The sequence below is a fragment of the Pseudochaenichthys georgianus genome, chromosome 13, assembly GCF_902827115.2.
Source record: "Pseudochaenichthys georgianus chromosome 13, fPseGeo1.2, whole genome shotgun sequence".
NCBI classification, from domain to species: domain Eukaryota; kingdom Metazoa; phylum Chordata; class Actinopteri; order Perciformes; family Channichthyidae; genus Pseudochaenichthys; species Pseudochaenichthys georgianus.
Window position 1 is genome coordinate 32302470 of NC_047515.1, and position 17663 is coordinate 32320132.

At 41.9% G+C, this 17663-nt stretch overlaps 2 protein-coding genes across 2 annotated transcripts in view; one reads left to right on the forward strand and one right to left on the reverse strand.

Moving 5' to 3' along the window:
• Window positions 1-1310: 1310 nt before the first annotated feature.
• LOC117457359 (zinc finger FYVE domain-containing protein 1) lies at window positions 1311-14071 on the reverse strand. The gene is made up of 12 exons (XM_034097403.2): window positions 13465-14071; window positions 11865-12146; window positions 9872-10094; window positions 8165-8382; window positions 7910-8016; window positions 6981-7089; window positions 6683-6780; window positions 6426-6543; window positions 5847-6017; window positions 5439-5631; window positions 3976-4074; window positions 1311-2843 (listed from the first exon to the last, which is right to left on the reverse strand). The coding sequence occupies exons 1-12, from the start codon at window positions 13579-13581 to the stop codon at window positions 2611-2613; spliced, it is 1968 nt and encodes a 655-aa protein (XP_033953294.1). The 5' UTR covers window positions 13582-14071; the 3' UTR covers window positions 1311-2610.
• Window positions 14072-15965: 1894 nt separating this feature from the next.
• The window catches only part of dpf1 (double PHD fingers 1), a 43185-nt gene continuing 41487 nt past the window's right edge, over window positions 15966-17663 (forward strand). The window contains exon 1 of the mRNA XM_034096797.2: window positions 15966-16078. Within this exon, the coding sequence (XP_033952688.1) occupies window positions 15966-16078 (113 nt within the window). The remainder of the gene's footprint in view (window positions 16079-17663) is intronic.

Consider the following 17663-nt stretch of genomic DNA (forward strand, 5'->3'; position numbering starts at 1 on the left):
ATAAAGGTTTGAAATGAAATGACTCTGAAGTATGCTATATTCTGGATAAGAAGCATCTTTATGCAGATTCTACTGGCCCTCCACTGTCTGTTCTGTCCACACTGACCATACAGTATGTCAGGCTCAAGTCATATTAGGCTTACATAATAGGTTTGTGCTGGAAATGAGGGCTACTTCATGGGCATTAGTCAGCGATTCATTAGAGCACTGGACATTAGGCACCATGTGTAAGGGAAACTTCTGTGTAGCAATGCAGTGGGAGTCAACGACTCAGGAAAGAGACACGGGAAGAGCAGGAGCTTTGATGTCAAACACTGATGGTTTATTTGGAGCTTCGGCCGGAGAATTCACATCACAAGTCCAAGAGCCAGAGGTTCTGACTTCACGGTAGAGTTGCCACGTCAAATCTGGCGCGCCTCTCTCTCGTTAGCCCATTTAACTGGTTTCGCAGAGAGTAATCAACATATTTGAGAAGATAGCCTAAACAGTTGGGAACACTGAGTTACTTGCGTCTGACACTTATGGCCTCGAAGATTTCACACCTTGGAGTCCACAAACACCGAGAAGGAAGGGTCCCAGTGTACCCACAACAATAAACCATAAAGGAGATAACAGACGTCAGGGTTGGTCATGCACGTCATATCTACGAGTCTAGGACAATTATTTCCCTAACACCATGAACTTCAGATAACATTGCACTGGAGGTTGTTGGAGAGAAAAATAAGATATGTGGACATCTGTATGAACCGGCTACTTGCTATACTGTGCATAGCAGCTTCACTGTTCATTAGGTAGAGTTAGCAACACAGGTTAAGGTATAAGGATGGTTTTTGAGACAGTACATCACTTACTCTAACATTGCTTGAGAATTATGAATTTGAAAGAAAAAAAGCTTAGACAGCACCATAGACTATAGGGTAAAAATTACTCCAAGTAAATATACTACAGATTCTATATGACATACCAAATAACCTTTGATATTACCTTCTTTATTAAATACTTTTATGACTTACTTTACTTTGATATGTTGTTATCACATACTATGTCATTTCCTTTATTAGCATACACATCTACACATTCTAGGCCCACTGTGTGTTTAGCATGTCCTGAATATGTGACATTTTGTTTTACACCACTATGAATTTATTTTTACAACATAAGGGTTTTTGTTATTGCTACATTGTCCATGTTTGACATCCATTCACTTTTGCAAAAATGTGTAATACCCATTCAAAGAAATAAAGCATCACTAATATGGAGCGATTAGAGATAAAGGCAGTAATGGAGGGAATACATTTATAGAGACAACGTTTTCCTTTGTTCTTTTTATTTGAACAAGCCTGATTTAAGAAGAAAGAAAATCAAGATTGTCAATTTCACTGAAAAAACATTTTTCAAATTGATAATTTCTGGACAATGAGAAATAGCATTCATTCAGAATGTTAAGACCGAGTCCCTCAGTCCCTTTGACAGAAAGTGTATAATTCCATTAACAATAATTGTCCAGTCTAGTGCAGGTGTATTCATTAAATATTACTTTCTGAAGCGTTATTAGCTCAAAAGAGTGCGGTCATTTTTATAAAGACCTCAGAAAAGCCAATCTGTCAGTAAACAGGTATGACCATACATTGGAATGTCTTTAATGTGCTACAAAGTTTATTTTCCTATCAATTTCAACATATCGTAAATACAATTGAGTCAGATGAGCGAGGCTCTGGATTACATTGCCCGGCAATTAGGCACAAATAATCTCATTACACCTTGCACATATGAAGGAAACCCCTAAAACAGACATTAGGGGCTATCGAAATGGGAATCAAGCTTCCCATGAAGGCACACACTGCTGGAGCTTGTGTTCTCTCTATGCTTTCTCTCTTTCTGTCCAGAGTGTTACAGGTATACACAGGGCTCTCTTTTTCCAACAGTCTTGTTCTCTTTTATACCCCAAAGAGAGAAAGAGATGAGAAGGATCAGCAGGAGGATAAAACCCCCCACACGTTCTCTACCTTTCTGAGGGCTTTGCAGGGGTGATACAATATATTGAGATGCGGCTGTAGACAGGTTAAGAATCCCTCTAAATAAAAAAAAAAGTCTCTTAAAATCCCAGTGCATCTTATTTACTTGTTTACAAATTGGTCAAATTGAGAATGGGTTGTGTGCTGCAGGGCTGTGCAAAAAACAAATAAATGAAGGAAGACTACACAGCAAAGAGTTCTAGCTCTGCAGAATGGAGAAGAGTTGTATGTCCTTATATCCTACATTTCCAAGAATCACACGTCCAGCTTTCCATTTGTCCAGTTGGTTTAATGATAGCTAGACTGCTGCAGTAGCGCTATAGAGAAGTTGATCTATGTTGTGCCTCTGGACTGCTGCAGAATCAGTAGATAGAGGAAGGCATATTAGATGGGAAGCTGATCCCGGGCCAGCACTGATAAAACACAAGGGGACCATTTTAAGCTTTGTCTCTCTTCACGCATTAAAACAAGGCTTATTGCTGTTCTGCCGTTTAGTGCTTCATACTCAATCCTCCTTGTTCTCTGGGAGCAGCAGTGCCACGATTCACAGTGTTCTTCGCGGATCATCGGAGGAAGGTCTCCAGGTTCAAAAAGCTCACAGACTGTCCTTGCGGGCGTGGCAGCCTTCACACACTCTGACCGGGTGGTCCCAGCCTCGGGAGGGCACGGGCTTGATGTGTGTGGAGCAGGGGCCGCAGACACCCTGCCCACAGGCCCTGCAGTGGTGCTTGGATATTGTCGGAGTAAAGGGTTTGGAGCACTGGTGGCACTGGGTGATGTCCGCATCTGGCACCCAGTAGTCCGGCCGAGCCACATCTTTCATAAAACCTAAGGGGAGTGGATGGAACAATACATATTTAATTTAAGATTTTGATAATGGCATAAATATCCATATTTGAACTGACAACTCGTGAAAACTGCCTACTGTTATATACACTAGGGCTGATACATTACTCATGGAGTTTGAATAATGTTTATGTAGTGAATGTCCACCTGCTATCAAATAACTTATGATGTATGGATAGCTTCTAGACCAGTGGTTCTCAATTGGCCTCGGGACCCACTTTTTTCCTTTGTCAATAAATCGCGACCCAACATTTTGAACCACTCAAATCTATTCAACAAGAAATCGTGCTGTAATATATACGCTTTTCAGCATACAGTATTAATTAAAGTGAAGTACAGTGCATATATCCCTTATATCCCTGGGGGGGTATTTTCTGCAATTTTTGGAAATACTAACATATAAACTACGAATTCTGGTACACTCTGAGAAGAAAATAAATAAATACTATTACTATATTAATAATATTTTATGCCATTGTTTGTTTTTCACTTTGTTCTGACAGCTGAACTTGCTGCTCCTCACAGAGAGAAGAGTAAAGAGGAGAGAGTCTGTGTGAATTACTTAATTGTGGGTAAGGGTAGATAGCTCCCATTGTTCTGTGACCTGTCAATCATCAAACCGGGGTCATATTTCATTATGTGTTCATTTTTATCTGAAGTTCTTCCCATGGAGGTATAAAGAGTAGTTCTACCCCAAAGTTATTCTCCGTGGGGACTTCCGGCAACAATCTTGATTCTGATTGGCAGAAGACTCGAAAAAACATCAGCAAAGATGTTTTATTGAGAATATGATCACTACGTGACTACTGGTCTCCGGTACTTCCAGTCCAACGCCTACTGCATGCACAGCGTTAGAAAATCGGGCCCTCAAAATAACAGTTTGACTTTTTTCCTAAAAATAAATAAATTGAAAGACATTTATTTTATTTTTTTATCCTCACTCACACATCTGCGACCCACTCGAAAAGGGTCTTTCTTTCCAGAATTGGGATACTTAAGTTGCCAGTCCTTAAATATATTGCAATTTACTTCCATATTCATCCATCTAACATTATTTAATTTCAATGTATTGTTGATTGTTTTTAATTTAGTTGTGAAATGCAGCTGCACTCACAGATCGGGTAGTCCACAGCTGTGGTGACCATGTCCAGTGTAGACTGCGCCACCTCCGTCACCCTGCGAGCGATCAGACCACGAGGCTCCACCTTACACACTGAAGGAAAGACATGTATGAACAGTACACAAAACTAGCAATAACAATATGTATGAAAGCAGCTAGCACATATACAAAGCATATCTTTAATATTACATTCTAAAAAGTACATTTTATTATATAAGGTGAATATAATGTACTTTTTATGGAAAATCATGAACAAATATCCATTTCAAGAGTCAAGGTATAACAACAAATATATACATTTTTAAGAAATAATCTTTGTGAAAAGCTTATTTTTATCGTAATTGCTTGAATTTTAGTTTTGAATCCCTTTAATAATAATAATATTTAATATCCATATTTAATAATAAAACACATTGTGATTGTGTGACTTCATCTGCAATATGCTGACAGCAAATCAATTAAACACAACTTACAAATAGGGGTGCAACAACTAATCGACTTAATCGATTACAATCGATTACCAAATTAGTGGCCAACTAATTCAGTCGTCGATTCGTTGGTGACGTCATCACGTGTGTTTTACGCGCCGTTAAGCTCCAACGTTATTGGTCTTTTTATCGGTACTGGAGACATTTAAAAAATATATGTCATGTATTGTTGATACAAAAACATTATATCGCAGTCTTAGTATCGCCAACTCGTTTCTAATATGCAAAAAGACAAACAAATGCGTCTATGATGTATTTTCGACCAGACGAGATCTCTCTCCCCGGTCTGTGTGCGAGGGGGCGGGGCAGTTTACACACACGCGGCTGCTACATTCAGCAACACACTGCGGAGATGGCGGAGAGAACGCGCTCCGAGGTGTGGTTAAACTTGACCCGTCTCGATGTGGACAATGCTCGTTGCCAAAAGTGCAATAAGAGTTTAGCATGTAAGGGCGGTAACACGAGCAATTTGTCTAAACATTTGAGAGGGGTCTGCCTGCAGGCCTCCACTCTCAGGACAGTTCCGGTGTAGGCAAGGCTCCCATGAAACATTTAGCAAAAGTGCACCACATTCAGACGGAGGAATGCACCGGGTTCGACTGTCTTTCTAGCAGCTCTGCAGCCCCATCCACGAGCAACGTTTCCACGTCAGGTATTATGTATGCTAGCAGCAACACACGGAGCTAACTCCATTATACAAACATGGGTTAATGTCTTCATTGTTAGTTTCCACATGCCTAAAACAACCTCAAGCTAAATCTAAAAGTTGATGGCTAAATAGGAGCGTTTGAGAAATTGTGCAAGGCATAATAGTCCGAATAGTCGATTAATCGTTTCATTAATCGATAGATTAATCGATTATCAAATTAGTCGTTTGTTGCAGCCCTACTTACAAATAAAGGTGAAGTTAACCTCCATGACTCCAAAGATGCTGGTAAACTAAATGCTGAGTCATGATCATTGTCTTACCCTGGCTGTTGGTGTCAGCCGGCCCTCCCTGCTGGTAGCACTTCTTACAGACCCGGACCGGCCCACTGCCCCAGCCCCTCTCCGGCACCGGCATCCTCTGGCTGGAGCAGGGATGGCAGAAACCCTCGCCACACGATCGGCAGTGGTGCTTCCTCTCCGCCTCCTCAAATAGCTTCCTGCAGCCATGACACGCCTGAGGGGCAGAGGAAGATTCAATGAGGACAGACATTTGCAGGGATATAAAGAAAAATATCTTCAACAATTTCTTCTTTCTGTTAATAAAGGAAATAAAGGAAATATAATAAAAGGAAAGATTTCATAACAACTGGACTTTTTTTGTACAACTTTATCCCTTGTTATATGAATTGTTATTCAGTGTGTGTCTCATCTCTAGCTGTTCACACTCACAGTGATCTCTGTGTTGGGTCTCCAGTATGGGGGGGCCACCTGGTCAGTGACCCAGGCTGCCACAGCTTTGGTGGGCCCGGTGCTGTACTCTGACACTGACTGGATCACGTAGTTCATCCCGTCCAGGACCCTCTGGGCAGCGTTCTGGTGGGTCGTCAGAAAAGTGTCCGACTGAAAGAAGAGAGGGATAAATGAAGGTGGAGAAAAGAAGATTGATCGGAAAAGGTCGGTGAATGATGACGGTACCAACATATATTCATCCCTACTGAAACAATGATCAGGGCTTCAAATGTATCACCTACAGGATCTTTCTTTGAGCAAAAACAGCAAAGTGCATGCAAGGTGTTGCCATTATAATGTTGTTATAATAACAAATGTTATATGTCATTTAAATAAAGTGTATGGATCGCCCAAGACAATCAAATATCATGTGATGAAGTTTCTTAATGTTGTGGTCTGGCCTTGGTGAATGGTGAGTATTAATGATCCCATCTATCAAATGCCTAATCAATAATCTGCAGTTCATTTGTATTGAAACGGAGTAAAAGTGGAGCAGAAGAAGAAAGCTGGAGTGCTCACCCCCTCCCAGACGTGCTTGACCTCCGACCGCACCACGCCGCTCTCAGGGTCCTGGTTCCCCACCCAGTACTGTCTGCTGCGGTAGATTACACCACAGCTAGCACACTCCAACACATAGCTAATGGGAGGCAGGGAGATACAATGAGATAATTGCAAAAGAGGCAATACAAATGCTGTGTGTGTGTGTGTGTGTGTGTGTGTGTGTGTGTGTGTGTGTGTGTGTGTGTGTGTGTGTGTGTGTGTATATATTTACGTACCCTGACCACGCATACTTGGCCAATCCAAACCATGGGTTATCAGAGGAAGCTGACGTCTTGGGCAAAACAATCACCTCTCTGCCTCCCTCATAACACTTCTGGAGACATAAGACAATCAAACACTGAAGTTAATATAGAAGACATATAAACAGTTATATTGTGTGTTGTTTTTTGTAAGATAGGATCAAAAATGATTTGAAAAGGGGCCTGGAATTTGGCGCAGCATGCAACATCCAGTACAAAATCCAAATAGCTGACATAGAGAACGAGGTCCCAGTTGGTGCCTGGTCAGTCTTACCTTGCAGATAAGGACTTTGTTGTTGTACTGGTGAACATACTGGCACAGTCCATCTGCCAAGTGGGGGACCCTGTCTCTCAGATGGTTCATTCCATTTTTACAGCGAATGCTAGAGAGGAACAGAAAACCAATAGTTTCAGAACAACATGAAACCCATCACCAGTGCAAACAGGTTTGAGGAAGTCCAATAGTCCAGAACTGAAACCTCATATCTCACACTCAACTTTCCATAAAGAAGGAAACACAAAGAGTAGGGGACTCTCAATTACATGTAACAACAACAGATTTCTGCTTTTAGGGAAAACATTCAAATTCTGTGAATAAGCCAGCAGCACCTGACACACTTCTGTTAGTGTGTCTGTTTATTTTTCCATCTGGTGATAAGAGCCGTAAACCGGCTGTGTGAAAATACCGAGGAAGATGTGTGTTTTATAATTCATTTAAAAAGATTTGGAACTGATAACTACGTGAAAATACTCGGAATTATACAATTTGTCTGATATCGTTTTTGCAGAAAGAAGTTAAATGTACTGATTAAAATCGACTTTGTTTTACCGGTACAATTCGAAACATTGGAACAATTCTGTTGAACTGAAAAGTGTATGTGGCGGAATGATGCAAAGGATCGATGCTCAGATGTCTGAAACCAAACATAAGGGCCAGACTTCATCAATAACAGAGGGTAAGCAAGCTGACACAGCCATCCCTTTCATTCTTAAATATCTATAATAATGCTTGATAAAAGGTCACAGGATTTGCAAAATAACTATACACTGAACAAGGGAAGAAAAGTGATGCCAGCTTTACATTTGCTCAGGTTTAGAAGATTAGCTCAAAGACTTCATTACTCATTCAATACTTCCCAGATTTAGTTTGAGTCAAATGTTCCGGCGCAGTTTAATCTCGTGAAATGTTTCTTGATGACTCACTTGCAGCTGAGGCAGACAGCAGAGCAGGTGAAGTACTCGTCTGGGAAGAAGGAGTACGGGATCATCTTGTCGTCTGACAGTTCTCCACAGAAACGCTCACTCAGGGCCTAAGGAAAAGCAACAAAAAAAGGGTGAAGAGGGACAGGAGAGAGGAATGATGGAAGCAAAATAAGATAAGAGTCACGACTATGAGACAACTTATCTTCATCCCTCTGTTAAATGTCTATACAACAAAGGTAATGGTCCACCACTTACCTCCAGAGCGTGAAACATTATCCCGGGCTGGCGGGGAGAGCGTGTGTGAGTGTTCTTCACTTGCTGATTGACGGCCTCCAGCAGCCGGCTGTAGTCAGTGGGGGGTGTTATGGTCTGGGTGCCAACATACTGCACGGAGCTGAAGGCCTCCGTACCCAGGCCCAGTTCGTGAAAGCGCTTCTGGAGCAGCGTGTCCGCATGGCCGGACAACTTAGCATCTGCAGCAGAAACAATGAGGCATAAATACTGAGAGTCTTTCTTATATAATTGCTAAGAAGTTAATTGCAATCCCCTGGATGAGGCTGCAGCCCCCCCACAGTGACACAATGGGGGGATAACGTTAAGATGTTACATGGAAAACGTAACCGCACGATAACAAATTAACAACAGATGCATTCCCGAATAGTACCCAATTATTTTCTTTACCAGGGAGAAGTGTTTAGTCGTGTGTGTGTGTGTGTGTGTGTGTGTGTGTGTGTGTGTGTGTGTGTGTGTGTGTGTGTGTGTATGCGTGTGACATCTCTGTCTTTGTCTCCAGCTAATCCCACAGACCTCACGACAAACATCAGTGTAATGTTTTGGTGCTCATTATGACTCAAAGCTCAAGGATCTCTCATGGTTGCTTGTAATTCACAAGATTTTAAATTGTATTCACTGATTGTTATACGATAATTTCTGACTCCGGACTACTCTCTTCATTTTTTACTAGGGATGTTCCGATCACCTTTTTTTGCTCCCGATCCGATTCCGATCATTTGATTTTGACAATCTGCCGATACCGATTTTTCCCGATTCGATCTTTATGCAATGCATTAAGAGAGAAAAAAGGTAACAGATAACGGCTGGTCATCCAACGCGATGAATTCAGCTATCTTGGCTGTTATTTGTTTGGCCTTTTCACTGTTCTGGGGCAGTTTCTCTTTCCTTTTAGAAGTCTCTGAAAGTGTCGGTTGTTTCAGTGCCGTTACCCGAGTGGCCGCTGTGTACTCGCCGTGTTGTTGTTGGTGTTTGTTTCTCAGGTGGCGTATTAGATTGGTCGTGTTGAACGTAGCTCTGTTCTTTCCACCACGCGGAACCTCTGCCGAGCAAACATTGCATCTGGCTGTGACACTGCCTTCGCTTTCAATTTTATAATACTTCCAAACTCCTGACATTTTCTCCGTCCCGACTCCCGAGTCACCAGCTGAACGTAGCCTCTCGTTAGCTTACTGCTACTATAGACACTGCGCCCACTCTGTTGCCAGATTTCAGAGAAATAAGCAACCAGGTTTATGAAAACAAGCCCAAAGAAAGCAACACATACATGATGTTGTGTAATTTTAAACCAAAACTAAGTCCTCAGGATGACTTTAAGACGTGAACATGGTCATTTTTGTTTTGTAACATTAAATTAAAAAAAAAAATTTATAAAAAAAAAAATCCCGATCCCCGATTTTTTGAAAATCACGTTATCGGCTCTGATCCCCGATCACGTGATCGGATCATCTCTATTTTTTACTTTAGATTCTTTTGACTAAAACAGCAGGTTTTCTTTTTTAAATAATAACATGGTGCCTCCAAAGAACTTAAACTGCTCAGCCGGGGTTCTCAGCAGGTAAACAGAACACCAACGAGCTTAAAACCCCCCAAAGATATCCTGTTAAAGAGCAAAAGGGTTGTCATCTGATCACATACAGCATTTGCATCAAGTACATTTCCCTCCCCTACCATGAGCGAGCAGCTGGGTGTGCGTAGTCTCCTGGAAGACGATCACAGCGGGCCCAAGAGACGACAGAGGCACGTCCAGACCGCAGCGGCTGGAGAGGGCCCGGAGCTCCGGGGTGAAGTGCTTCAGGTAGGCCCCCGACGCGTTGCTCAGGAACTGGAACATGTCGTTGTGGAGGCGCTCTGCCCGTGTACGATAGACCACGATATCAGACACTGCCAGCACCTGGAAAAGAAAGGTAGTAGATGTTTAAAATATTGTTTATAGTGCCAGGAAAATAATTAAAATAAAAAGATTGGAAATAAACCTCACATTCTCCTCTTTTAACAGCCAACTACATTGCCAGTGACACACACTTGATGTGTTTCCATATCCTTCTCTTGAATCCAGCTATCACAACAACAAGAAGCACTCTCCCATCTGTGTGATACTACCAGCACCGCCCTGTAGCAACACTGAGCTGGGCCAGAACAAACTGGGCACCTGGAGAAGCTATAATGCAATTTGGGATCTGTCAATAAATAAAAGGAGCTCGCAAATGATTAGCTCCATTTCAACAAAAATGGCTAAACACACATTTTCTCCACCTTATATCCAACAAATGCATAAATAAAACTGAAATACATTGGGTGTAGGAGTGAGCAATACATTTAATATACTCAATGTACTGATGTAAAATGACATACACATTTCAATTGTGTGAATTGGTTAGATAGAATTGGGAGGGATGAAACCCGCTTTAATGGTCGCACATGCAGAGCACACAGCACACACGGTGAAATGTGTTCTCTGCTTTTAACTAGTGTTGCACGGTGTACCGATACTTGAAATGTACCGCGATACCCTGCCGTTAAAAACGTTACGACTCCTCCGTTTCATTAGTATCGGTACTTTAAGAATGACGGGGGAAAGTACTCCGGTGAGAAAGCGCCGTTTTAATAAGAGCCGTGTGTGTTCAGCACTCTGCTTCCAAAGCCGTGCCTGCAGTCCCGCCCCTCTCAAGCATGCTCTAAGTGCCTCCCCTCTCTCGTGCACGCGCTAGCTGCCAGAGCATGTGAGAAAACGAGAAGCATGGCTGCAAGTGGGAGTGCAACTGCCGCTGCGCCTCGGCTTGTTGACAAAAAAGACGCCAGAAGCGAAATTTTGATGTATATTATCTATATCTCTGACAGTGAGGGCAAGCCTACGGACACCACGAGGCCTGTCTGTGAGAAATGTATTACTTTTATTTAATACGAATTCTTGTCATTTATTTTTATTTATTGTTCTCATTGTTTAAAAGTTTGTGTTATGGTTATGGTGTGAAATAAAGCACAATAATTACATTTAAGACTGTTTCCCTTTTTTAAAGAAAAGTATCGAAAAAGAATCGGAATCGCAATTCTTGACTTGGTATCGAAACCAAAATGTTGGTATCGTGACAACACTACTTTTAACCCATCCTAGTACCAGGAGTCTAGTACTAGGAGCAGTGGGCAGCTATTGTACAGCGCCCGGGGAGCAATGGGAGCGGTGTCCGGTGCCTTGCTCAAGGGCATCACGGCAAAGCAGGAGGTGAACTGGGACCTCTCCAAGTAGAAGTCCACACTCCATATTTTAGGTCTGGTCGAGGACTTGAACCGGCGATCCTACGGCTCACAGTCCAAGCCCCTACTGACTGAGCCACTGCCGGTTAGAATTGTAAAGAAAGAATACATTTGCAAAGACCAATTTCACTTTAAAATGACAGAACAGCACCTAATAGTGCTTAGATTTGAATACTAGAATATTCACGCTTGTGATTTTCATACGCATTAAACTAAAATAATGAAACAATTTCGTAATTTCATATAAAATATCGATATGCATGTTCAAATATCAAATCACTATCTGTAAGGCATATTGCCTAGCTCTAATTGAATAATACAGAGATCAACACTTTTTTTTAGTTGTTGCTATAGATACATCCAGTTATTAAGTATTTTCAACAAACCAACCAGTGATCACTAAACGCACCTTTAGCAGCAGCCGCATTCTCTGGTTCTGATTGGCCGCGGCCCCCAACAGGCCTTCAGTATCCAGGGCGACCAGGCCGAGGGTGTGGTCATACGCAGCCCACACTCCCACTGTACAGGAGCTGGGGGACTTGGAGGTGTAGAACACACTTTCCCCGCTGAAGAGGATGTGGTTGAGGGTGTGGGACTTGCCATCGCCGGTGTTTCCAAAAATGGAGAGGACCTTGACTCCTGCCACTTCCCCACAGCCCAGCCTGTCCACAAACTCAGTCTCATCACGGACCTGGGGGGGGGGAGAGCACAACAACAAAAGCCATTTAAGGACAGAGGATGGATTGCAGGGCGGTCTTAACATGATATCATAGGCTCCCCTGCTGACTTCATTGAATAGATGGAAAAAGGTTATTCAATTTGTACAATTCAGTCGTGGTGGATGACAAGAAGTCTAAGACACGTCAAGAACAATAACTTCAGTGTTCTCCACTAATGTCACCAACATTGGTGCGCGCAAGAGAGCATCGTCTCTCCAGCTCTTTCTACAAAAAAAATGTATGGCTTGGCTAACAAATGTGATGTGATTATTTCTGAAGATTTCTACAACTTTCTGCTTTATTGGCTAGTATTTCCACTGTCTGTAGTTAGTGAGAACACACTTAGAGTACTAACATTGGGAATATGTCGAGCAAGATTGCAAGAGGACAACCACAAGTGTGACACTGCTTTGTGAGTGGTAGATAATATAAGATACACCTTTATTAATCCATGTGGAGAGGGAAATCCTCAGTGAAATGTCAGACACTTTCTATGGTGATATTTGAGTTGTTATCAACCTTTGCCGACTAACCAAGCACAGAGATCAATATATTAGATCATTTCTAGCTGGGTGACATGCATCTGTAAGTACTTAATTCTCAAATCTTGATGTTGTCTGAGGAGAACTTTGTTGACAAGCCTTCGATTGTTTTGTCTTTTTGTGATTGTACCAGTCTATGGATTGTACCTGTCTGATAAGCTCCCACCTACAAAGAGAGAAAGAGTTTCTGAATCAATAAATGAACTTGGTGATCTATATTCTACTATCGTTGAGAATATATGCATACAGTCCAGAATGATGGCCGTATTCATTCAAAAAGTCCTACTTGGTTGTAGCTTATACATCTCAGACTGTTAAATAAATAAATGAACCCTTTATCAATATGCCCTGCACTTTGTACTGCTTTAACAACAGTGAGGGAGCGTCCTGGAGGTCAGCTGCACTCCATGACTCACCAGGGACTTTCCCAACAAGAAACACGTTAGCTGCTCTGCCTCCCTTTTTTTAAGGTAACACAATATATTTATTTGCTTAAAAAACAAACGTCACGGGTAAAGGCTATTCATATAATAGAGAAAGGGAGAGAAAGCTCCTTAAATTTAGATAAAACAATAACATGATGACTTTAGCTCGGTGTTTTGTAAGCCGACATGAGTCGTTCATCAGCACTGTAACTGTTAGCATAAGTGACAGTGGCTGGCTTTTATAATAATATGTGTTCTTGTTCTCCTCTTTTTAGCTTTAGCAGCTACATGTTAGCATCCGCTAGCTCAGTTGCTAACTTTACCTGCAGGTTTTCCTGTTCATCCACCAGCAGGAAGCTCTGAGCACCGTCTGGACACTCTTCGGGCTTCGTCGGACTGATCGAGATGCTCTCCATTTCCTTCATCAGTATGTCGGACATCGTTGTTTACTTACTTAAAAACATATTTGTGACGGCCGAAAAGCAAACTGAAAGTTAACATGACTCCCTTCTGTCAATCACAACAACAGCGCGTGTGAGCTGACGCTGCGGGAGGAGCACGCAGCGAGTGACGTCAGACGCATTATGTGTGTTTAAAAAAAACTAAACTTTTTTTAATGAATGATCATAAAAGGATATACAAAAAATAATTGCAACAACAATAGTAACACGAAGAGGAACATTTGGCATTGCAGATGGCCATCCTGAAGGCTTTCTTATTTGTTGTTGTACGATGTGAGGGTCTAAGGACAGAAGGTCTAAGGACAGAGGGTGTCATATTGTCATACTGATATTCTGTACACACTGTGAAGACCACTGAGACAAATGTAACATTTGTGATATTGGGCTATACAAATAAACATTGATTGATTGATTGATTTATGTTGTTCAGTCCAGAATAATTGTATGATGAAGTGAATTAAATACGGGTAGGTTATCGTTTCAGACCATTTCTATTTTTGGATATTATATTTTAAATTTTAAATGGCATAACTTCTTTCCAGATCAGTTTCATGATTAAGAATCTCTTTCTTCGTGAATCCCATCCATACAACTGTTGAATACATGTTCTACATACATCGAGAATGATTAAACATAAATGCAATCAATTGGTTTGTTTGGTAGATTTTATGTAGACATAAAGTGTATTAATTACCAAATAATTGTTATAGTAAGTCCACATAATTACGCACTGTGTGTTGGTCCGGTCACCATCTTGTCCGAGTCATTAGCGCCACCCTGTGGACAAAAGGATGAATTACACAGGACCTGCCTATGAACAACACTTCAAAAATATAAACAGCATACAATTAAATGACATGTCTTCAAATAACGATGTCTGTGAGATGATTACCAGATTTTTTAATTTCCGAAGATGAATTAAGCAAACGAAAAAAATTCAATTCCATGTATTTGTTTCACTATTTAAAGCTGGGAAATAGTATACACATCTTTTAAACCATTTCCAAATTACAGCTATAGACACATGGGATGAACGTTTCTATTTAACTGACAGAGAGTGTTTTATTGGAGCAGTGCTGCCATGTTAAAGCTGCTTGCTAATGTTCATTAAATATTTGTTAGCACAGATCTATAAATATCACATGTCACCGAATGGCTTCAGAGCGGCGCCACTGCTGCAGGACATGGAGAAAGAAATTCCAGCATTGCTACTCCAACAGACCTGGCTGATATCCATCGGACCTTCCTTTTCCTTCTTTCCTACCTTCCTCATCCCCTTTCTTCCTTGCTTTCCCCCAAACAAATGGAAAAGCATATTCAGATGTAAATAAGGAACGAGAAAGGAAATGATAAAGGATAGAGGGGTGAGGAGATTGGAGGGGGTCCCAATTTTTTCTCCGGGCTCAACCATGAGAGACAAATGTCTGAAAGAATCAATTATAGGCCTACTCCCAACCCATCGCCCCTGATTAATGAATAATTAAAGCTGCTCAGCGCTGGGCTACCTAGCTAAGATTAAACATGGGTCTAACAGCATGCCACTGTAAGTTTATGAAGACACAACGTCTCTTAATTTGACTTTAAATGACTTTAAACTTGCCACTGAAGGTTAAGATTATAATTGAATATATTCTGCAACTTTTCTTTAGGAGAATAGAGTTGACTTTCTTTATAATATCGACTGTATGTATTAAGAAAATGAAATAGCTTTTTAAAAAAAAATGTTCTTACAAAATATACAATTTTTGTGTTCTTTTAAATGTGTTCTTTATAATGAGCAATTAAGGTGATACAAGGCTTAAACCTCACTACCAATATGTGTAGGCCTCACTATCAATGTGTAGGGACAGATTGGTAGTGAGGTTTAGGCCATGTATGAACAATATATATAATTGTGTTTTCCTTGCATATATTGCAAAGAAAACACAATTATATATGTTTTTCTTAATATCTTCCCTTCTATATTTGTGAAATGTAGGCGCCTATCCATCAAGTTGCAACTGACGTGATGCAATTTTGGGACAGTGCAACCTCACCCACCATCACCATCCAGACAAGGCAACAATGCAGGAGAGAATCTGGCATCCTCAGACTGACAGACAGCCCTGCAACCCAACCTTAACATAACTGTAGACGTTTTTTTATTTTAAAAAAAAATAAATTCGGAACTGGGGGATGGCTTTGCACTTACAAGTCCGAGGCGGGACTGTGGTCCACTTAAGCCGCTATCCCCGCTGGTAAATGTAGTGCAACACCCCTCAGCATGTTCCATGTTGACATGAGTAAAAACTACACTTCCCCAAAGCTGTCACACAGCGCTCCCGCCTCCCATTGGCTGCTCTCTCCAGCCGCAGCCCCAGAGAATGAATGAAATTGAAATAGCTGCTACATTACATGTACAATACCGGGCTCTGCAGTGTTGCATTCTATCATACTATATCAAAATGGCCACAGCGGTACAGAACCCTCTCAAATCGTAAGTACAACACATTTTCTCAGCGTTTGGGCTTTTGTTTATTTGTGCATGCTGTCAGTGCAATTTTAGAGCCCTTTAATTCCTTGATATTTTTCAGCACGAATACCATCAGATCTATAAATGCAAGCATACATATGCATATTTTCAACGGTGGCGAATCAGCCCTAAAGAAAAGTTACATTTGAAGCTGACGGGGGGTTTCTGTTTTTTGGCACCATGGGGTTATTGTGCGCTACGCTGCAATTCATACAACAATTTCCATGAGCAAACAGCAGCGTGTGTACAGGGATATGGAGGAATGCTGGAGGTAGATTTGGGTGACCCGGTGTGTCCCTTGCCACTGTAGCCAGCCAAGATCGCGGTCAAAGCCAGGCTGGAGAGTGTGGCTGACCGGGAGCTTAGCTGGCTTTACCGTACCTGTGTGCACATTTGTGGGCACCGAGGGGGTAAACAGGTAGGCAGAATGGAGATCACTACCCGCTTTTTTGGGCTTCAGCGTTACCTTTGCTGCCGGACCTCTCGGCAATAGGCTACATAAGCCGAGGTAAATACGCTGTTGTACGCTGCAACTCCGAGACTCGCATTCATCTTTAGCGCCCATAATAAAGCCTCTCATAACATCTAGCGTTGTACACGTGCATCTTAACCGGCAGTTAATTCCACTGATGGGTCTTTAGCCGGGAGGATTTTCCGTGAAGTTTCCGATGTGCTCCCCTTTGTGGTTTTTTTGGGGGTCTTTTTCTTGTTTTTCTGAGACTGGTTTCAGCGGAATGCAGACGCCTCCTGCCCGCCTGGGCTCCCGGCCAAAAACGTAACTGATGTGCGTCTGTCAGCGGGTACTTAAAAAATGGTACCTGTCCTAAAAAATCCCACAACAATAGCTCTAATATAAACATACAACTGAGGAGTGTTTGAGCACACAGCAGATATAGCTTATGCAGTTTGAAACAAAGAAAAGTCGTATATGCAGAAGCAGGGGCTCACATCGGATGCTGCACAGGTTTCAACCGAGCATGGCTATGGGATAAAGACTGCCTGCCTGCCTGCCTGCCTGCCTGCCTGCCTGCCTGCCTGCCTGCCTGCCTGCCTGCCTGCCTGCCTGCCTGTCTATCTGTCTATCTATCTGTCTGTCTCAGCCTCTCTGAGATGCAGACACAGGCGACATTCTGTGCAATTCCATGAACGACTGCCTTGTACGTGCCTGTTTTGAAGAGCACTTCAGGAGAGAGCAAACTGGAATTGGGCACATGGGTGCTGCCATGATTGAATGTGATGGTATTTGGCCAGATGTATTTCACTCAAAGTACATACCTCAATTATAGTACATTAAATATGAAATATGAATAATTCCAATGTTTAATTATGTTGTAATCAGCTGGTATCCCCTATGTTATGTGATGATGGGACAGGAATGGACAGGTGGACTGCATGCAGCAGTAATGTGGGACCTATGAGCTCCGAGCTTCCTCTCCCCTCCTTTCTAATATGGGATGCTCAGAGAAAGTGTGGACAGATTGCTCCCAGAGGCCCCCACTGACACCGTGTAAAGGGGATTACATTGAATGATTTGCATGGAATATATACC